Source organism: Anomaloglossus baeobatrachus, chromosome 5 (assembly GCF_048569485.1).
Source record: "Anomaloglossus baeobatrachus isolate aAnoBae1 chromosome 5, aAnoBae1.hap1, whole genome shotgun sequence".
NCBI lineage: Eukaryota > Metazoa > Chordata > Amphibia > Anura > Aromobatidae > Anomaloglossus > Anomaloglossus baeobatrachus.
In genome coordinates, this window is record NC_134357.1 from 595461176 (window position 1) to 595485001 (window position 23826).

The 23826-nt window shown below is 53.1% G+C and overlaps 1 protein-coding gene across 1 annotated transcript in view; it reads right to left on the reverse strand.

Moving 5' to 3' along the window:
* The window catches only part of PITPNC1 (phosphatidylinositol transfer protein cytoplasmic 1), a 107196-nt gene extending 86275 nt beyond the window's left edge, over nt 1-20921 (reverse strand). Inside the window, exon 1 of the mRNA XM_075351502.1 lies at nt 20826-20921. Within this exon, the coding sequence (XP_075207617.1) occupies nt 20826-20921 (96 nt within the window). The remainder of the gene's footprint in view (nt 1-20825) is intronic.
* Between the last annotated feature and the right edge of the window lie 2905 nt (nt 20922-23826).

A 23826-nucleotide genomic window follows, 5' to 3' on the forward strand; every position in this document is an offset into this window, starting at 1 on the left:
GACTTGACTTTCCCAACCCAAGAAATTCCAAGATTGTGCATCCAGAACCCAGAGCAGCATTTCCCAAATATAAGACTTGGTCCCAGTCCTGGAGAACACAGGCTTACTTCATCCTGTGGGCAGAGATCACATCGGGGGGCCTCTTCTGTCTCCACTAAGTGATCACCAATGAACATCTGAAGATCCTAACGGTTCCTCTGGCGTCTGAACCTAACAGGGGCCCATGAGTGGGGAAGTTCCATAATTCACAAAAAGACTAAAGTCTTGGAAGCCTCTTCTTTCTCCACTAAGTGATCAACAATGAACATCTGAAGATCCTAAAGGTTCCTCTGGAGTTTGAACCTAACAGGGGCTCATGAGCGGGGATGGTCCATAACCTACAAAAAGATAAAAGTCTAGTAGATCCTGTGGGCAGAAATGACATCGGGGGCCTCTTCTGTCTCCACTAAGTGATCACCAATCAACGTCTGAAGATCCTAAAGGATCCTCTAGGGTCTGAACCTAACAGGGGGCCCATGAGTGGGGAAGGTCCATAATTCACAAAAAGACTAAAGTCTTAGGGGCCTCTTCTGTCTCCACTAAGTGATCACCAATGAACGTCTGAAGGCCCTAAATGATCCTCTGGGGTCTGAACCTAACGGGGGCTCATGAGCGGGGACGGTCCATAACTTACAAACATACAGTAATAAAGTCTTGTACACCCTGAGGGCAGAGATGGCATCGGGAGGGTGTTCTTTATCCCCTGAGTGATCACCAATGAATATCTGAAGACCCTAAACAACCCTCTAGGTTCTGAATCTAAAGGGGGGTCATGAGCGAGAACAGTCTATAAATCACAAAAACACGAAAATCTAGTAGACTCTGAGGGCAAAGATGACATTGAGGGTCTCTTCTGACTCCACTAAGTGATCACAAATGAAAGTCTGAAAATCCTACATGAACCTCTGAGGTCTGATGCTAACGGGGGGGGGCTCATGAGCAGGGATGGTCCGTAGCTTAAATAAGACCAAAGTCTAGTAAACCCTGTGGGAAGAGATGACATCAAGGTCCCCTTTCTCCCCTAAGTGATCCCTAATGAACGTCTGAAGACCCTAAATGACCCTCTGGGGCCTGAACCTAAAGGGGGCTCATGAGGGGGATGGTCCACAGCTTATAAAAAGGTGAATGTCCTAAGCGCAGAGAACATCAGGTGCCTCTCCTGTCTCCACTAAGTGATCACCAATGAACGTCTGAAGACCCTATATGACCCTCTGGTTTCTAAGATCTTCACCCTGGGGGAATCTCAAAGGTGGAAATGGCCCATAACTTAAAAAAAATAGAGTTAAGAAAAGTTTCCAAAAATATTGAGAAACTAGTGATCTGGGAGGTGATCAGGGGCGATTGTGGCTTTGTCCGATGTCTCATCAACCGGCCACCCGAGAAGCCTCCAGGTCACAATTACCGATGCGCGGCTCTTCGACCTCGGTCATCTCAGATATCGGCCCCCTGAATAATGGATGAACTTACAGAAACGGCTTTAATTAAAGAGGAGGCTACGATCACTCTATAAAACACGTAGTGAGACCGCCGCATGTGATCGCCCCTCGCTCTCCAGTCAAAGTCAAGCCCTTGAGTGTTTTCCCAAATGCCTAAGAATAATTGCTGCTTTCCATGCCGGGCGCCGGCACATGCGGCACAGCTGCGCGGAGCAGAGGCGGAGAGCTGACAGCACAGATGTACGCTGGGTACTGTGGACGTGACACTTTCCTTCCTATCTCCATCTGTGCAAGGAAAGAAAAATCCCCGACAGTGCCGGGATTTCTGCTCCTCTGCTTCCAGGGGGTTTGGGAATTTGGTGGGGTCTCGTGAAGGTGCGGCCTCCTCTGGGTGGTCGGCCTCTGCTGACCCTTCTAGGAATCCCCGTCACCTCTTCTGTCACAGTCCAGACCCAAATCCACCGATCACAGACGTCTCCATCCGACCTCACCGATCACAGACGTCTCCATCCAATGTCACCGATCACAGACGTCTCCATCCAATGTCACCGATCACAGATGTATCCATCCAATCTCAGTGATCACAGACGTCTCCATCCAATGTCACCGATCACAGATGTCTCCATCAAATCTAGTGATCACAGACGTCTCCAACCAATCTCACCGATCACAGACTTCTCCAAACAATCTCACCAATCACAGACGTCTCTATCCAATCTCACCGATCACAGACGTCTCCATCCGACCTCACCGATCACAGACGTCTCCATCCAATGTCACCGATCACAGATGTATCCATCCAGTCTCACCGATCACAGACGTCTCCATCCAATGTCACCGATCACAGATGTATCCATCCAGTCTCACCGATCACAGACGTCTCCATCCAATCTCACCGATCACAGATGTCTCCATCCAATCTAGTGATCACAGACGTCTCCAACCAATCTCCCCGATCACAGACTTCTCCAAACAATCTCACCAATCACAGACGTCTCTATCCAATCTCACCGATCACAGACGTCTCCGTCCAATCTCACCGATCACAGACGTCTCCATCCAATCTCACCGATCACAGATGTATCCATCCAATCTCACCGATCACAGACGTCTCCATCCAATCTAGTGATCACAGACGTCTCCATCCAATGTCACCGATCACAGATGTCTCCATCCAATGTCACCGATCACAGACGTCTCCATCCAATCTCACCGATCACAGACTTCTCCATCCAATCTCACCCATCACAGACGTCTCCGTCCAATCTCACCGATCACAGACGTCTCCATCCAATCTCACCGATCACAGACGTCTCCATCCAACCTCACCGATCACAGATGTATCCATCCAATCTCACCGATCACAGACGTCTCCATCCAATCTCACCGATCACAGACGTCTCCATCCAATCTCACCGATCACAGACGTCTCCATCCAACCTCACCAATCACAGACGTCTCCATCCAATCTCACCGATCACAGACGTCTCCATCCAACCTCACCAATCACAGACGTCTCCATCCAATCTCACCGATCACAGACGTCTCCATCCAACCTCACCGATCACAGACGTCTCCATCCAATCTAGTGATCACAGACGTCTCCATCCAATCTCACCGATCACAGACGTCTCCATCCAATCTCACCGATCACAGACGTCTTCATCCAATCTCACCGATCACAGACGTCTCCATCCAATCTCACCGATCACAGACGTCTCCATCCAATCTCACCGATCACAGACGTCTCCATCCAATCTCACCCATCACAGACGTCTCCGTCCAATCTCACCGATCACAGACGTCTCCATCCAATGTCACCGATCACAGACGTCTCCATCCAATCTCACCGATCACAGACGTCTCCATCCAATCTCACTGATCACAGACGTCTCCATCCAATCTCACTGATCACAGACGTCTCCATCCAATCTCACCAATCACAGATTAAGCTGGGGTCACACTAAACGACAGCGACAACGACGTCGCTGTTACGTCACCATTTTCTGTGACGTAGCAGCGACCTTGTAAGTCGCTGTTATGATCGCTGCTTAGCTGTCAAACACAGCAACGCAGCAGCGATCATAACGTCGCTACATGTGCAGAGAGCAGGGATCCGCGCACACTGCTTAGCGCTGGCTCCTTGCTCTCCTAGCTACAGTACACATAGGGTTAATTACCCGATACGTACTGCAGCTACATGTGCACAGAGCAGGAGCCGGCGCTGGCAGCAAGAGCGGCGGACGCTGGTAACGAAGGTCAATATCGGGTAACCACCTTGGTTACCCGATGTTTACCTTGGTTACAGCTTACCGCAGCTGCCAGACGCTTCATTTCGTCGCTCTCTCGCTGTCACACACAGCGATGTGTGCGTCACAGCGGGAGAGCGACGACCAAAAAATGAATCTGGACATTCAGCAACGAGCGGCGACCTCACAGCAGGGGCCAGCTCGTTGCTGGATGCCACACACAGCGACGGGACGTCGCTGCAACGTCACAGAAAATGGTGACGTAGCAGCGACGTCGTTGTCGTTGTCGCTGTGTGTGACACCACCATTATATAACTGCACCGAAAAAGGGGAGGAGAGAAGGAGAGAACTCCCACTTCAGAGGCAGACGCGGACCCCCACTGTTCAGCAAACACGGACCCCCACTGCTTCAGCGTCTCCACAGCCATGGTCTGACCTACAGACAGAAAACACAGGTGTCTGCTGAGATCAGCCCGAAATACCCCCCAATTACCCACTAATCACAGCAAGGAGGGGGTCTCCATATACAGAGAGGGCACTGTGCAGTGTATATATACAGATACTGAGGACTACACCCAGTATACAGGAGAAGTGGTACTGTGCAGTGTATATATACAGATACTGAGGACTACACCCAGTATACAGGAGAAGTGGTACTGTGCAGTGTATGTATACAGATACTGAAGATTACACCCAGTATACAGGAGGAGTGGTACTGTGCAGTGTATATATACACAGAATAATACAGATACTGAGGATTACACCCAGTATACAGGACAGGAGAAGTGGTACTGTGCAGTGTATATATACAGAATAATACATATACTGAGGATTACACCCAGTATACAGGACAGGAGAAGTGGTACTGTGCAGTGTATATATACAGAATAATACAGATACTGAAGATTACACCCAGTATACAGGACAGGAGAAGTGGTACTGTGTAGTGTATATATACAGAATAATACAGATACTGAGGATTACACCCAGTATACAGGACAGGAGAAGTGGTACTGTGCAGTGTATATATACAGAATAATACATATACTGAGGATTACACCCAGTATACAGGACAGGAGAAGTGGTACTGTGCAGTGTATATATACAGAATAATACAGATACTGAAGATTACACCCAGTATACAGGACAGGAGAAGTGGTACTGTGCAGTGTATATATACAGAATAATACAGATAATGAGGATTACACCCAGTATACAGGACAGGAGAAGTGGTACTGTGCAGTGTATATATACAGAATAATACAGACACTGAGGATTACACCCAGTATACAGGACAGGAGAAGTGGTACTGTGCAGTGTATATATACAGAATAATACAGATACTGAGGATTACACCCAGTATACAGGACAGGAGAAGTGGTACTGTGCAGTGTATATATACAGAATAATACAGGTACTGAGGATTACACCCAGTATACAGGACAGGAGAAGTGGTACTGTGCAGTGTATATATACAGAATAATACAGACACTGAGGATTACACCCAGTATACAGGACAGGAGAAGTGGTACTGTGCAGTGTATATATACAGAATAATACAGATACTGAAGATTACACCCAGTATACAGGACAGGAGAAGTGGTACTGTGCAGTGTATATATACAGAATAATACAGATAATGAGGATTACACCCAGTATACAGGACAGGAGAAGTGGTACTGTGCAGTGTATATATACAGAATAATACAGACACTGAGGATTACACCCAGTATACAGGACAGGAGAAGTGGTACTGTGCAGTGTATATATACAGAATAATACAGATACTGAGGATTACACCCAGTATACAGGACAGGAGAAGTGGTACTGTGCAGTGTATATATACAGAATAATACAGGTACTGAGGATTACACCCAGTATACAGGACAGGAGAAGTGGTACTGTGCAGTGTATATATACAGAATAATACAGACACTGAGGATTACACCCAGTATACAGGACAGGAGAAGTGGTACTGTGCAGTGTATATATACAGAATAATACAGACACTGAGGATTACACCCAGTATACAGGACAGGAGAAGTGGTACTGTGCAGTGTATATATACAGAATAATACAGGTACTGAGGATTACACCCAGTATACAGGACAGGAGGAGTGGTACTGTGCAGTGTATATATACAGAATAATACAGATACTGAGGATTACACCCAGTATACAGGACAGGAGAAGTGGTACTGTGCAGTGTATATATACAGAATAATACAGACACTGAGGATTACACCCAGTATACAGGACAGGAGAAGTGGTACTGTGCAGTGTATATATACAGAATAATACAGGTACTGAGGATTACACCCAGTATACAGGACAGGAGAAGTGGTACTGTGCAGTGTATATATACAGAATAATACAGATACTGAGGATTACACCCAGTATACAGGACAGGAGAAGTGGTACTGTGCAGTGTATATATACAGAATAATACAGGTACTGAGGATTACACCCAGTATACAGGACAGGAGAAGTGGTACTATGCAGTGTATATATACAGAATAATACAGATACTGAGGATTACACCCAGTATACAGGACAGGAAAAGTGGTACTGTGCAGTGTATATATACAGAATAATACAGATACTGAGGATTACACCCAGTATACAGGACAGGAGAAGTGGTACTGTGCAGTGTGTATACAGAATAATACTGATACTGAGGATTACACCCAGTATACAGGACAGGAGAAGTGGTACTGTGCAGTGTATATATACAGAATAATACAGATACTGAGGATTACACCCAGTATACAGGACAGGAGAAGTGGTACTGTGCAGTGTGTATACAGAATAATACAGATACTGAGGATTACACCCAGTATACAGGACAGGAGAAGTGGTACTGTGCAGTGTATATATACAGAATAATACAGATACTGAGGATTACACCCAGTATACAGGACAGGAGAAGTGGTACTATGCAGTGTATATATACAGAATAATACAGATACTGAGGATTACACCCAGTATACAGGACAGGAGAAGTGGTACTATGCAGTGTATATATACAGAATAATACAGATACTGAGGATTACACCCAGTATACAGGACAGGAAAAGTGGTACTGTGCAGTGTATATATACAGAATAATACAGATACTGAGGATTACACCCAGTATACAGGACAGGAGGAGTGGTACTGTGCAGTGTATATATACAGAATAATACAGATACTGAGGATTACACCCAGTATACAGGACAGGAGAAGTGGTACTGTGCAGTGTGTATACAGAATAATACAGATACTGAGGATTACACCCAGTATACAGGACAGGAGGAGTGGTACTGTGCAGTGTATATATACAGAATAATACAGATACTGAGGATTACACCCAGTATACAGGACAGGAGAAGTGGTACTATGCAGTGTATATATACAGAATAATACAGATACTGAGGATTACACCCAGTATACAGGACAGGAGAAGTGGTACTGTACAGTGTATATATACAGAATAATACAGACACTGAGGATTACACCCAGTATACAGGACAGGAGAAGTGGTACTGTGCAGTGTGTATATACAGAATAATACAGATACTGAGGATTACACCCAGTATACAGGACAGGAGAAGTGGTACTATGCAGTGTATATATACAGAATAATACAGATACTGAGGATTACACCCAGTATACAGGACAGGAGAAGTGGTACTGTGCAGTGTATATATACAGAATAATACAGATACTGAGGATTACACCCAGTATACAGGACAGGAGAAGTGGTACTGTGCAGTGTATATATACAGAATAATACAGATACTGAGGATTACACCCAGTATACAGGAGAAGTGGTACTATGCAGTGTATATATACAGAATAATACAGATACTGAGGATTACACCCAGTATACAGGACAGGAGAAGTGGTACTGTGCAGTGTATATACACAGAATAATACAGGTACTGAGGATTACACCCAGTATACAGGACAGGAGAAGAGGTACTGTGCAGTGTGTATATACAGAATAATACATATACTGAGGATTACACCCAGTATACAGGACAGGAGAAGTGGTACTGTGCAGTGTATATATACAGAATAATACAGATACTGAGGATTACACCCAGTATACAGGAGGAGTGGTACTGTGCAGTGTATATACAGAATAATACAGATACTGAGGAGTACACCCAGTATACAGGACAGGAGAAGTGGTACTGTGCAGTGTATATATACAGAATAATACAGATACTGAGGATTACACCCAGTATACAGGACAGGAGCAGTGGTACTGTGCAGTGTATATATACAGAATAATACAGATACTGAGGATTACACCCAGTATACAGGACAGGAGAAGTGGTACTGTGCAGTGTATATATACAGAATAATACAGATACTGAGGATTACACCCAGTATACAGGACAGGAAGAAGTGGTACTGTGCAGTGTATATATACAGAATAATACAGATACTGAGGATTACACCCAGTATACAGGACAGGAGGAGTGGTACTGTGCAGTGTATATATACAGAATAATACAGATACTGAGGATTACACCCAGTATACAGGACAGGAGAAGTGGTACTGTGCAGTGTATATATACAGAATAATACAGATACTGAGGATTACACCCAGTATACAGGAGAAGTGGTACTGTGCAGTGTATATATACAGAATAATACAGATACTGAGGATTACACCCAGTATACAGGACAGGAGAAGTGGTACTGTGCAGTGTATATACACAGAATAATACAGGTACTGAGGATTACACCCAGTATACAGGACAGGAGAAGAGGTACTGTGCAGTGTGTATATACAGAATAATACATATACTGAGGATTACACACAGTATACAGGACAGGAGAAGTGGTACTGTGCAGTGTATATATACAGAATAATACAGATACTGAGGATTACACCCAGTATACAGGACAGGAGGAGTGGTACTGTGCAGTGTATATACAGAATAATACAGATACTGAGGAGTACACCCAGTATACAGGACAGGAGAAGTGGTACTGTGCAGTGTATATATACAGAATAATACAGATACTGAGGATTACACCCAGTATACAGGACAGGAGAAGTGGTACTGTGCAGTGTATATATACAGAATAATACAGATACTGAGGATTACACCCAGTATACAGGACAGGAGAGTGGTACTGTGCAGTGTATATATACAGAATAATACAGATACTGAGGATTACACCCAGTATACAGGACAGGAGAAGTGGTACTGTGCAGTGTATATATACAGAATAATACAGATACTGAGGATTACACCCAGTATACAGGACAGGAGAAGTGGTACTGTGCAGTGTATATATACAGAATAATACAGATACTGAGGATTACACCCAGTATACAGGACAGGAGCAGTGGTACTGTGCAGTATATAGATGAATTGCTCCAGACACTATAGTTTCCTCTTCCTCTGCAGTGTGCGGTTTCTCCCGCTATGGTGGTGGGGGTTCGGTGTCTCAGTGTTTGTGTTTGGGGGGGCTCATAGTGAGGGGTCGGTGGTTTCGGCCCTGGATGACGCACACATGGAGAGTGTCCCATAGCACTTAGTTGTAGGCGTGTAGATCCTGCGATAGGCCCTGACGTCAGCCATGATGGGGGGAGCCGGCCCTTCCTGATGATGGGGGGAGCCGGCCCTTCCTGATGATGGGGGAGCCGGCCCTTCCTGATGATGGGGGGAGCCGGCCCTTCTGATGATGGGGGGAGCCGGCCCTTCCTGATGATGGGGGGAGCCGGCCCTTCCTGATGATGGGGGGAGCCGGCCCTTCCTGATGATGGGGGGAGCCGGCCCTTCCTGATGATGGGGGGAGCCGGCCCTCCCTGATGATGGGGGGAGCCGGCCCTCCCTGATGATGGGGGGAGCCGGCCCTCCCTGATGATGGGGGGAGCCGGCCCTTCCTGATGATGGGGGAGCCGGCCCTTCCTGATGATGGGGGAGCCGGCCCCTTCCCTGATGATGGGGGGAGCCGGCCCTTCCTGATGATGGGGGGAGCCGGCCCTCCTGATGATGGGGGAGCCGGCCCTCCCTGATGATGGGGGGAGCCGGCCCCTCCCTGATGATGGGGGGAGCCGGCCCTCCCTGATGATGGGGGGAGCCGGCCCTCCCTGATGATGGGGGGAGCCGGCCCTTCCTGATGATGGGGGGAGCCGGCCCTTCCTGATGATGGGGGGAGCCGGCCCTCCTGATGATGGGGGAGCCGGCCCTTCCTGATGATGGGGGGAGCCGGCCCTTCCTGATGAGGGGTGAGCCGGCCCTTCCTGATGATGGGGGGAGCCGGCCCTTCCTGATGATGGGGGGAGCCGGCCCTTCCTGATGATGGGGGGAGCCGGCCCTTCCTGATGATGGGGGGAGCCGGCCCTTCCTGATGAGGGGTGAGAACTTTCTCACAGACTCGTCTCCGAGTTCTTCATTTTTTAACTTATTTTCGGTTTTATTTTGTTGGTTTTTGTGGAGTCGGCACCAAATTGATGAAAATGAGGCTTGAAAAATTTGGCAGAAATATTTTATTTTGCTTTTTTTGTGCTTTTTTGTGACCTGACTCCAAGTAATAGACGCTGCCGCACTGTCCCCCTCCCCAGTAGTAGACGCTGCCGCGCTGTCCCCCTCCCCAGTAGTCGCTACCGCGCTCTACCCCTCCCCAGTAGTAGATACCGTTGCACTGTACCCCTCCCCAGTAGTAGATACCGTTTCGCTGTACCCCTCCCCAGTAGTAGATACCGTTGCGCTGTCCCCCTCCCCAGTAGTAGACACCGCCGCGCTGTCCCCCTCCCCAGTAGTAGCTGCCGCGCTCTACCCCTCCCCAGTAGTAGATACCGTTGCGCTGTACCCCTCCCCAGTAGTAGATACCGTTGCGCTGTACCCCTCCCCAGTAGTAGATACCGTTGCGCTGTACCCCTCCCCAGTAGTAGATACCGTTGCGCTGTACCCCTCCCCAGTAGTAGATACCGTTGCGCTGTACCCCTCCCCAGTAGTAGATACCGTTGCGCTGTACCCCTCCCCAGTAGTAGATACCGTTGCGCTGTACCCCTCCCCAGTAGTAGATACCGTTGCGTTGTACCCCTCCCCAGTAGTTGACACTGCCGTGCTGTCCCCCTCCCCAGTAGTAGACACCGCCGCGCTGTCCCCCTCCCCAGTAGTAGACACCGCCACGCTGTCCCCCTCCCCAGTAGTAGCTGCTGCGCTCTACCCCTCCCCAGTAGTTGACACCGCCGCGCTGTCCCCCTCCCCAGTAGTAGACACCGCCGCGCTGTCCCCCTCCCCAGTAGTAGCCGCCGCCGCGCTGTCCCCCTCCCCAGTAGTAGACACCGCCACGCTGTCCCCCTCCCCAGTAGTAGCTGCCGCGCTCTACCCCTCCCCAGTAGTTGACACCGCCGCGCTGTCCCCCTCCCCAGTAGTAGACACCGCCGCGCTGTCCCCCTCCCCAGTAGTAGACACCGCCGCGCTGTCCCCCTCCCCAGTAGTAGCCGCCGCCGCGCTGTCCCCCTCCCCAGTAGTAGACACCGCCACGCCTTCCCCCTCCCCAGTAGTAGCTGCCGCGCTCTACCCCTCCCCAGTAGTTGACACCGCCGCGCTGTCCCCCTCCCCAGTAGTAGACACCGCCGCGCTGTCCCCCTCCCCAGTAGTAGACACCGCCGCGCTGTCCCCCTCCCCAGTAGTAGCCGCCGCCGCACTGTCCCCCTCCCCAGTAGTAGCTGCCGCGCTCTACCCCTCCCCCGCGCGGAGGTTTCCAGGTATCATTTTTGTGATGGCTTGTAAATATTTCAGGAGGGATTAGGAGGATCCCAGGGAATTTCCATACAGCTGGCGCCTGGGACGTTGCATTGTTCTCCGCCATTCAGGGCGGGGGTGGGGCACTGTCTGTGGAGGGGTATTGTCCGGTTATCCTCCCCGAGGGTGGACCGGCTGTCAGGAGGATCATCCCGTATAATGTTCCCGATCCCCGCGTAATCTGCTATTAAGGAGCTTTATGGAGAAGGCGTCCGTATAATGTCCATATGTCACCCGGCCGCGAAGCTCCACAGCATAAATACCGGGATCCTCACAGACCTCCTCCCCGCGAGCGGACAGCCTGGACCGACACATTGCAACGAACAGCGCTGCAGCTAGGCTATATGTAAAACAATGTTACCATTCCCCAACTTCTCCCGGGATTTAGGAAATCATGTAAAGCCACCGAGAAATACAGGAGAGCGCACTACCAGGGAGGAGCCACCGAGAAATACAGGAGAGCGCACTACCAGGGAGGAGCCACCGAGAAATACAGGAGAGCACACTACCAGGGAGGGGAGGAGCCACCGAGAAATACAGGAGAGCGCACTACCAGGGAGGAGCCACCGAGAATACAGGAGAGCACACTACCAGGGAGGAGCCACCGAGAATACAGGAGAGCACACTACCAGGGAGGAGCCACCGAGAAATACAGGAGAGCACACTACCAGGGAGGAGCCACCGAGAAATACAGGAGAGCACACTACCAGGGAGGAGCCACCGAGAAATACAGGAGAGCACACTACCAGGGAGGAGCCACCGAGAAATACAGGAGAGCGCACTACCAGGGAGGAGCCACCGAGAAATACAGGAGAGCGCACTACCAGGGAGGAGCCACCGAGAAATACAGGAGAGCGCACTACCAGGGAGGAGCCACCGAGAAATACAGGAGAGCGCACTACCAGGGAGGAGCCACCGAGAAATACAGGAGAGCGCACTACCAGGGAGGAGCCACCGAGAAATACAAAAGAGCGCACTACCAGGGAGGAGCCACCGAGAAATACAGGAGAGCGCACTACCAGGGAGGAGCCACCGAGAAATACAGGAGAGCGCACTACCAGGGAGGAGCCACCGAGAAATACAGGAGAGCGCACTACCAGGGAGGAGCCACCGAGAAATACAGGAGAGCGCACTACCAGGAGGAGCCACCGAGAAATACAGGAGAGCGCACTACCAGGGAGGAGCCACCGAGAAATACAGGAGAGCGCACTACCAGGGAGGAGCCACCGAGAAATACAGGAGAGCGCACTACCAGGGAGGAGCCACCGAGAAATACAGGAGAGCGCACTACCAGGGAGGAGCCACCGAGAAATACAGGAGAGCGCACTACCAGGGAGGAGCCACCGAGAAATACAGGAGAGCGCACTACCAGGGAGGAGCCACCGAGAAAATACAGGAGAGCGCACTACCAGGGAGGAGCCACCGAGAAATACAGGAGAGCACACTACCAGGGAGGAGCCACCGAGAAATACAGGAGAGCGCACTACCAGGGAGGAGCCACCGAGAAATACAGGAGAGCGCACTACCAGGGAGGAGCCACCGAGAAATACAGGAGAGCGCACTACCAGGGAGGAGCCACCGAGAAATACAGGAGAGCGCACTACCAGGGAGGAGCCACCGAGAAATACAGGAGAGCGCACTACCAGGGAGGAGCCACCGAGAAATACAGGAGAGCGCACTACCAGGGAGGAGCCACCGAGAAATACAGGAGAGCACACTACCAGGGAGGAGCCACCGAGAAATACAGGAGAGCGCACTACCAGGGAGGAGCCACCGAGAAATACAGGAGAGCGCACTACCAGGGAGGAGCCACCGAGAAATACAGGAGAGCGCACTACCAGGAGGAGCCACCGAGAAATACAGGAGAGCGCACTACCAGGGAGGAGCCACCGAGAAATACAGGAGAGCGCACTACCAGGAGGAGCCACCGAGAAATTCAGGAGAGCGCACTACCAGGGAGGAGCCACCGAGAAATACAGGAGAGCGCACTACCAGGGAGAAGCCACCGAGAAATACAGGAGAGCGCACTACCAGGGAGGAGCCTCCGAGAAATACAGGAGAGCGCACTACCAGGGAGGAGCCACCGAGAAATACAGGAGAGCGCACTACCAGGGAGGAGCCACCGAGAAATACAGGAGAGCACACTACCAGGGAGGAGCCACCGAGAAATACAGGAGAGCGCACTACCAGGGAGGAGCCACCGAGAAATACAGGAGAGCGCACTACCAGGGAGGAGCCACCGAGAAATACAGGAGAGCGCACTACCAGGGAGGAGCCACCGAGAAATACAGGAGAGCGCACTACCAGGGAGGAGCCACCGAGAAATACAGGAGAGCGCACTACCAGGGAGGAGCCACCGAGAAATTCAGGAGAGCGCACTACCAGGGAGGAGCCACCGAGAAATACAGGAGAGCGCACTACCAGGGAGAAGCCACCGAGAAATACAGGAGAGCGCACTACCAGGGAGGAGCCTCCGAGAAATACAGGAGAGCGCACTACCAGGGAGGAGCCACCGAGAAATACAGGAGAGCGCACTACCAGGGAGGAGCCACCGAGAAATACAGGAGAGCGCACTACCAGGGAGGAGCCTCCGAGAAATACAGGAGAGCGCACTACCAGGGAGGAGCCACCGAGAAATACAGGAGAGCGCACTACCAGGGAGGAGCCACCGAGAAATACAGGAGAGCGCACTACCAGGGAGGAGCCACCGAGAAATACAGGAGAGCGCACTACCAGGGAGGAGCCACCGAGAAATACAGGAGAGCGCACTACCAGGGAGGAGCCACCGAGAAATACATGAGAGCGCACTACCAGGGAGGAGCCACCGAGAAATACAGGAGAGCGCACGACCAGGGAGGAGCCACCGAGAAATACAGGAGAGCGCACTACCAGGGAGGAGCCACCGAGAAATACATGAGAGCGCACTACCAGGGAGGAGCCACCGAGAAATACAGGAGAGCGCACTACCAGGGAGGAGCCACCGAGAAATACAGGAGAGCGCACTACCAGGGAGGAGCCACCGAGAAATTCAGGAGAGCGCACTACCAGGGAGAAGCCACCGAGAAATACAGGAGAGCGCACTACCAGGGAGAAGCCACCGAGAAATACAGGAGAGCGCACTACCAGCGAGGAGCCTCCGAGAAATACAGGAGAGCGCACTACCAGGGAGGAGCCACCGAGAAATACAGGAGAGCGCACTACCAGGGAGGAGCCACCGAGAAATACAGGAGAGCGCACTACCAGGGAGGAGCCTCCGAGAAATACAGGAGAGCGCACTACCAGGGAGGAGCCACCGAGAAATACAGGAGAGCGCACTACCAGGGAGGAGCCACCGAGAAATACAGGAGAGCGCACTACCAGGGAGGAGCCACCGAGAAATACAGGAGAGCGCACTACCAGGGAGGAGCCACCGAGAAATACAGGAGAGCGCACTACCAGGGAGGAGCCACCGAGAAATACAGGAGAGCGCACGACCAGGGAGGAGCCACCGAGAAATACAGGAGAGCGCACTACCAGGGAGGAGCCACCGAGAAATACAGGAGAGCGCACTACCAGGGAGGAGCCACCCAATAATACAGGATGAGCGCACTACCAGGGAGGAGCCACCGAGAAATACAGGAGAGCACACTACCAGGGAGGAGTCACCGAGAAATACAGGAGAGGGCACTACCAGGGAGGAGCCACCGAGAAATACAGGAGAGCGCACTACCAGGGAGGAGCCACCGAGAAATACAGGAGAGCACACTACCAGGGAGGAGCCACCGAGAAATACAGGAGAGCGCACTACCAGGGAGGAGCCACCGAGAAATACAGGAGAGCGCACTACCAGGGAGGAGCCACCGAGAAATAGAGGAGAGCGCACTACCAGAGAGGAGCCACCGAGAAATACAGGAGAGGGCACTACCAGGGAGGAGCCACCGAGAAATACAGGAGAGCGCACTACCAGGGAGGAGCCACCGAGAAATACAGGAGAGCACACTACCAGGGAGGAGCCACCGAGAAATACAGGAGAGCGCACTACCAGGGAGGAGCCACCGAGAAATACAGGAGAGCACACTACCAGGGAGGAGCCACCGAGAAATACAGGAGAGGGCACTACCAGGGAGGAGCCACCGAGAAATACAGGAGAGCGCACTACCAGGGAGGAGCCACCGAGAAATACAGGAGAGCACACTACCAGGGAGGAGCCACCGAGAAATACAGGAGAGCGCACTACCAGGGAGGAGCCACCGAGAAATACAGGAGAGCGCACTACCAGGGAGGAGCCACCGAGAAATACAGGAAAGCGCACTACCAGGGAGGAGCCACCGAGAAATACAGGAGAGCGCACTACCAGGGAGGAGCCACCGAGAAATACAGGAGAGCGCACTACCAGGGAGGAGCCACCGAGAAATACAGGAGAGCGCACTACCAGGGAGGAGCCACCGAGAAATACAGGAGAGCGCACTACAAGGGAGGAGCCACCGAGAAATACAGGAGAGCACACTACCAGGGAGGAGCCACCGAGAAATACAGGATGAGCGCACTACCAGGGAGGAGCCACCGAGAAATACAGGAGAGCGCACGACCAGGGAGGAGCCACCGAGAAATACAGGAGAGCGCACTACCAGGGAGGAGCCACCGAGAAATACATGAGAGCGCACTACCAGGGAGGAGCCACCGAGAAATACAGGAGAGCGCACTACCAGGGAGGAGCCACCGAGAAATACAGGAGAGCGCACTACCAGGGAGGAGCCACCGAGAAATTCAGGAGAGCGCACTACCAGGGAGAAGCCACCGAGAAATACAGGAGAGCGCACTACCAGGGAGAAGCCACCGAGAAATACAGGAGAGCGCACTACCAGGGAGGAGCCTCCGAGAAATACAGGAGAGCGCACTACCAGGGAGGAGCCACCGAGAAATACAGGAGAGCGCACTACCAGGGAGGAGCCACCGAGAAATACAGGAGAGCGCACTACCAGGGAGGAGCCTCCGAGAAATACAGGAGAGCGCACTACCAGGGAGGAGCCACCGAGAAATACAGGAGAGCGCACTACCAGGGAGGAGCCACCGAGAAATACAGGAGAGCGCACTACCAGGGAGGAGCCACCGAGAAATACAGGAGAGCGCACTACCAGGGAGGAGCCACCGAGAAATACAGGAGAGCGCACTACCAGGGAGGAGCCACCGAGAAATACAGGAGAGCGCACGACCAGGGAGGAGCCACCGAGAAATACAGGAGAGCGCACTACCAGGGAGGAGCCACCGAGAAATACAGGAGAGCGCACTACCAGGGAGGAGCCACCCAATAATACAGGATGAGCGCACTACCAGGGAGGAGCCACCGAGAAATACAGGAGAGCACACTACCAGGGAGGAGCCACCGAGAAATACAGGAGAGGGCACTACCAGGGAGGAGCCACCGAGAAATACAGGAGAGCGCACTACCAGGGAGGAGCCACCGAGAAATACAGGAGAGCACACTACCAGGGAGGAGCCACCGAGAAATACAGGAGAGCGCACTACCAGGGAGGAGCCACCGAGAAATACAGGAGAGCGCACTACCAGGGAGGAGCCACCGAGAAATAGAGGAGAGCGCACTACCAGGGAGGAGCCACCGAGAAATACAGGAGAGCGCACTACCAGGGAGGAGCCACCGAGAAATACAGGAGAGCGCACTACCAGGGAGGAGCCACCGAGAAATACAGGAGAGCACACTACCAGGGAGGAGCCACCGAGAAATACAGGAGAGCGCACTACCAGGGAGGAGCCACCGAGAAATACAGGAGAGCACACTACCAGGGAGGAGCCACCGAGAAATACAGGAGAGGGCACTACCAGGGAGGAGCCACCGAGAAATACAGGAGAGCGCACTACCAGGGAGGAGCCACCGAGAAATACAGGAGAGCACACTACCAGGGAGGAGCCACCGAGAAATACAGGAGAGCGCACTACCAGGGAGGAGCCACCGAGAAATACAGGAGAGCGCACTACCAGGGAGGAGCCACCGAGAAATACAGGAAAGCGCACTACCAGGGAGGAGCCACCGAGAAATACAGGAGAGCGCACTACCAGGGAGGAGCCACCGAGAAATACAGGAGAGCGCACTACCAGGGAGGAGCCACCGAGAAATACAGGAGAGCGCACTACCAGGGAGGAGCCACCGAGAAATACAGGAGAGCGCACTACAAGGGAGGAGCCACCGAGAAATACAGGAGAGCACACTACCAGGGAGGAGCCACCGAGAAATACAGGATGAGCGCACTACCAGGGAGGAGCCACCGAGAAATACAGGAGAGCACACTACCAGGGAGGAGCCACCGAGAAATACAGGAGAGGGCACTACCAGGGAGGAGCCACCGAGAAATACAGGAGAGCGCACTACCAGGGAGGAGCCACCGAGAAATACAGGAGAGCACACTACCAGGGAGGAGCCACCGAGAAATACAGGAGAGCGCACTACCAGGGAGGAGCCACCGAGAAATACAGGAGAGCGCACTACCAGGGAGGAGCCACCGAGAAATACAGGAGAGCGCACTACCAGGGAGGAGCCACCGAGAAATACAGGAGAGCGCACTACCAGGGAGGAGCCACCGAGAAATACAGGAGAGCGCACTACCAGGGAGGAGCCACCGAGAAATACAGGAGAGCGCACTACCAGGGAGGAGCCACCGAGAAATACAGGAGAGCGCACTACCAGGGAGGAGCCACCGAGAAATACAGGAGAGCGCACTACCAGGGAGGAGCCACCGAGAAATACAGGAGAGCGCACTACCAGGGAGGAGCCACCGAGAAATACAGGAGAGCGCACTACCAGGGAGGAGCCACCGAGAAATACAGGAGAGCGCACTACCAGGGAGGGGAAGAGCCACCGAGAAATACAGGAGAGCGCACTACCAGGGAGGAGCCACCGAGAAATACAGGAGAGCGCACTACCAGGGAGGAGCCACCGAGAAATACAGGAGAGCGCACTACCAGGGAGGAGCCACCGAGAAATACAGGAGAGCGCACTACCAGGGAGGAGCCACCGAGAAATACAGGAGAGCGCACTACCAGGGAGGGGAGGAGCCACCGAGAAATACAGGAGAGCGCACTACCAGGGAGGAGCCACCGAGAAATACAGGAGAGCGCACTACCAGGGAGGAGCCACCGAGAAATACAGGAGAGCGCACTACCAGGGAGGAGCCACCGAGAAATACAGGAGAGCGCACTACCAGGGAGGAGCCACCGAGAAATACAGGAGAGCGCACTACCAGGGAGGAGCCACCGAGAAATACAGGAGAGCGCACTACCAGGGAGGAGCCACCGAGAAATACAGGAGAGCGCACTACCAGGGAGGAGCCACCGAGAAATACAGGAGAGCGCACTACCAGGGAGGAGCCACCGAGAAATACAGGAGAGCGCACTACCAGGGAGGAGCCACCGAGAAATACAGGAGAGCGCACTACCAGGGAGGAGCCACCGAGAAATACAGGAGAGCGCACTACCAGGGAGGAGCCACCGAGAAATACAGGAGAGCGCACTACCAGGGAGGAGCCACCGAGAAATACAGGAGAGCGCACTACCAGGAAGTTACTACTGTATACAACCGAGGAGCTAACAACTTAACAACTGTATACACCCCTTGAGGAGATTACTACTGTATACACCCCCTGAGGAGCTTACTACTGTATACACCCCTGAGGAGCTGTGAGGTAAATCCGGAGATATGACGATAAATCATGATATTCAAGTTATGTCAGGAAGCCCTCTCCTGGTGTCACCCCCCCTTTCCTTCACACAACTTGTTTAGCAACCCATCCCATGGCCATCTCCTGTGATATGGAAATTAGGTGATGTGGGAACAAAGGACACAGGATGACTCCCTGCCGTCACCCTGTAACAAGAGTTGTATCTCATTATAAGGCTCTGGAACTAGCCAGACAGAACGACTCCAGTAAAAAATGGTTCATATCTCGCAAGCCATATTTCCGATAAATACGGCAACCATAAAAATGGTGTTTTCGCATGCGGACGATGCTGGCACACCTTTTTTATGGGAGCGGGAGCTTGGGAAATACCCCAGGCGTGATATCAGCCAATGTGGAACTAGTAGACAAGTCATGAAACCTCTCATTCTGTAGCTAAATTCATAACTGTCACAATGAGAGCATTGGCGTCCGCCTACGACGCTCCCAGGCCAAGTTATGGCCATATTCCATGTTGTGGATTTTGTCCATAACTCCAGCCAGGGGTGGAGCAGTGCTCCCTCTGAGGTCACGAAGGTAGGAGGGGACCTGGATTTGCCCAGGTTGATAACCCTACTTCGGCCATTTTCCAGTGTTCTTTCGCTGGGGGTCACGTGTGAGAAACATCTGTGGGAGTTCCTGGAAACCTGGTCTACAGCGCCCCCCTGTGGCCAGACGCACAAGGTAACTGATTGAATTTGCATACCTGTTTGTAAACCATGCTTTATCTGTAACTGTACTCTGACATATGTATATTCTGTAGATTCCCTATTGTATATATTGTAGTTTCTAGTGTGCTTTAGGCTGATTAAATTATATAATTAATCTTGGGCTGTTCTGTTATCTCGATCTTGAATCCCACGTCTGTGTGTTCGGCTAATAGTTACCGTGAAGCGGTTGGTGGCAGCGAGTTTGTGCCAAGGATTATTGTGGGGAGGCCAGTGAGATTCGGGGAGATTTTATATATTCCGCCCGCGGAGGTCGGGGGAATATATACCCTACTCTCACCGGGGACCCTTCAATAATCGGCATAAGTAGTATAGCGGCCTCCTTGCTTATTGTCGGGCAATTCCATAATTGGCCTGACTATAAGAGGGGCGCTAGAGAGCGCGTCACGTGCTCTGTCTGTCGGTCGGGAGGTATAAAGGAGGGGTGACCCCCACTTGTTACCCCCCGATTGTGACGTACTGGTAGCCAGCGCGGGGGATTTCTGAGTGACCCCCCGGTGGTTTGTGACATATTGGTGGCATAGCGGTGGGATCGAGATAATAGTGTGTGTGAGTGTGAGACCCATACTCCCAGACACTAAAGACTGCCTGCAGCAGCTGTGGCTGCTGGGGTCTTCAGACCAGCTCAACACTAGAGTGTCAGAGTGCAGATACTGTAAGGTGTGTGGAGGCATCAGGTGTCAGTTCTGTGTCAGTGACCAAAAGTCTGCAAGAATGGCTGATGGCACCAGGAGCAGAGCTATGCAACTGGCCAATGCTAAGGCAGGAGCCGAAGAGAGGGAGGACGGTGCTGTGGACAGTAATGAGGAGGTTGCCCACGAGTCCTCCAGGAGCTCGACGCCAGAAAACAGCTCTGCAGAGGACATTGCACAACCTAGCAATTATGGACAAGATGAGGAGCAGCTCACCCAAGGGTCCTCAACGAGCCAGATGCCAGCCCTCCGCTCTGCAATGGACAGTGAAGCACCAGGCTCCGCAGCGGGCCGCAGATCACCACGTGCCATTCCACCGAGCCTGGGAGGCTCGGATAGCCTTCTTCAAATGGCTATGGCCCTTCTCCAGGCTGGAGACCAGAAGGGCTACAAGGAACTCCTGGCAGAGCGCAGGGCAGAGCGGCAGGCAGCGCGTGATGCTGAGGCTGCGGAGCGGCAAGCAGCGCGTGAAGAGCGCCAGGCAGAGCGTGAGGCTGCGGAGCGACAGGCAGACCGTGACTACCAGCTGCATCTAGCCAAGCTCCAGCCCTCATCAGCCACACGTGACCTTCAAGACACCAAACTTCCAAAGGTCCGTGTTGAGGACTTCCCAGTGCTGGAGAAGGATGGAGACTTGGACTCTTTCTTGACTGCTTTTGAACGGACTTGCTTGCAGCACCATCTGGACAAGGACCAGTGGGCCAAATACCTGACCCCCCGTTTAAGGGGTAAGGCCCTGGAAATCCTTGGGGACTTGCCTGCTGAGGCAGATCAGGGCTACGACACCATCAAGCGGGCCCTGATCCAACAGTTCAACCTCACTCCGGAGTCCTACCGCAAGAAGTTCCGGACCCTGCAGAAGGGACCAAAGGACTCCTGGGCTGACCACCGGCGGGCACTTGCCCGAGCTGCCGACCACTGGACCCAAGGCCTGCAGCTTTCCACCGGACCAGAGATCCTGGACTTGGTCATCACGGAGCAACTCTTGTGGAACTGCCCTGAGGATCTCCGCCAGTTCATCCGAGACCAGAAGCCAAAGGGGTCCACGGCTACAGCTGCCCTGGCCGATGACTACACCAACAATCGGGCTCCTGAAGCCAGGAGAGCAGCCACCAGCAGCACCTGGAGAGGGGGTAAGATGAACTCTGCGACTGCCCCACCTGCCCCTAGACTGCAGGGGGTGTCCCCCTCAACTCCCCTCTCCAGGCCCGTGGCAGAACCAAGACGGTGCCACCAGTGCAACCTACCTGGACACTTCAAGGCCATGTGCCCTCAGCGTCCCAAGGCCCCGGCTCCGTCCCCGTCCCAAGGGCCGCCCAAGGTGTATTGTGTGGGTGGGGGTGGTGGTAGGTCCCTGGACAGCTTCCAACCTGTCACCGTCGGCCGGTCTGTGACCATAGGACTGCGAGACAGCGCCTCGGAGGTGACTCTGGTGCGGCCTGAGATGGTGTCCCCCCAAGACTTGATCCCTGGGAAAACCCTCGCTGTCTCCGGGATTGGAGGCATTGACCCGGCGCTGCCTGTTGCTGACATTTATGTGGACTGGGGCGCAGGGCGAGGGGTGAGGGAGGTGGGGGTAACTGATCGGATCCCCGCAAACGTGCTACTTGGGACAGATTTGGGGCAGATAACCTCCCAGTTTGGGCCCCAACCAAGGGCTGAACCTTCAGCCAGTACTGACATGCCTCCGGACAATGTTAATGTGTTATCTATGAATGATGTAAGGGAGGAGGGAGTGAACTCTGATATTTCTGCTTGCATAGACACCATAGACACACACACAGCTGCAGCTGTGACAGGGGAGGGGGTCAGAGAAAGGTGTGACAATGCCTCTACAAGTAATCAGCCTGTGAGCTGGGATCTGGATTCTGTTGCCCTCTGCAGGGATAAGCAGAGAGCAGGGTGCTGCAGGGGGAGGACCAGTGTGTGGGGTGGGGGCTACCACAGCAAATGTGGGGTCCCCAGAGATTTCACAGCGGGGTTCTGTTGCTGCAGGAGGGGAACAGGCAGGTGAGATTGGGGCCGGTCCAGGAGCGGAAGTGCTCCCAGGTAAGATCTCGGTGCATGGTTCCCCCACAACCGGGGTGTCAGGAAGCCAGGTAGGTCTGCCTGAACCGGCGACTTGGTCAGGAACGGAGGAGGAGCAGGCACGGCCCACGGTCGCAGCGGCTGTGGCCGCTGTCACCCGCAGTGGGAGTGCTGGAAGCCAAGGGGCCTCCCGGAGGTCCGATAGCTCTTCCCCTTCTGACCAAGTGGCAGCCGAGTCAGGTGGAGGCCAGGACACAGGTCCCGGGGTACTGACTGAAGATGTGACAGTCTCGTCGATTCTGGCCACATCTAGTCAGGGGTTTCAGGCAGCGTTAGAAGCTGACGACAGCCTGAAAGCTCTTAAGGAGCAGGCGGCACAGCCTCCCTCGGACTCGGACCCGGAGCGAGTGGTCTGGGACCAAGGACGGCTGTACCGGGCCACGGTCCAGCAGGGTTCACCGGAGGCGTGGCCCAGGGACCGACAGTTGGTGGTACCCTATCCGTTCCGGACGGAGTTGTTGCGGATCGCACATGAGATTCCGATGGCCGGACACCTAGGGATCGCTAAGACCAAGGCCAGGTTAAACCAGCATTTCTACTGGCCAAAAATGGGGGCCGATGTGGCTGCCTACTGCCGTTCGTGTGAAACCTGTCAGAGAGTGGGGAAGGCGGGGCCACACCCCAAAGCCCCACTAGTATCTCTGCCAATCATCGATGAGCCTTTCAGGAGGGTGGCTGTGGATCTGGTCGGCCCGCTGGCCATCCCCAGCAGCTCCGGGAAACGCTTCATACTGACGGTAGTGGACTATGCCACCCGGTACCCAGAAGCAGTGGCCTTGTCGTCCATTCGGGCTGACAAGGTGGCCACCGCATTGCTGGAGATTTTCTCCCGAGTGGGTTTTCCCCAGGAAATGCTCACTGACCGGGGGACCCAATTCATGTCCCAGCTGATGGAGGCCCTCTGTAAGCAAGTCCAGGTGCGACATCTGGTGGCCAGCCCGTACCATCCACAGACTAATGGCCTGTGCGAGCGGTTCAATGGCACCTTAAAGCAGATGCTTAAGATGTTGGTCGACTCCCATGGGCGTGACTGGGAGCGGTATCTCCCACACCTGTTATTTGCTTACCGGGAGGTTCCACAGGCCTCAACAGGATTCTCACCGTTTGAGCTCCTGTACGGGCGACGTGT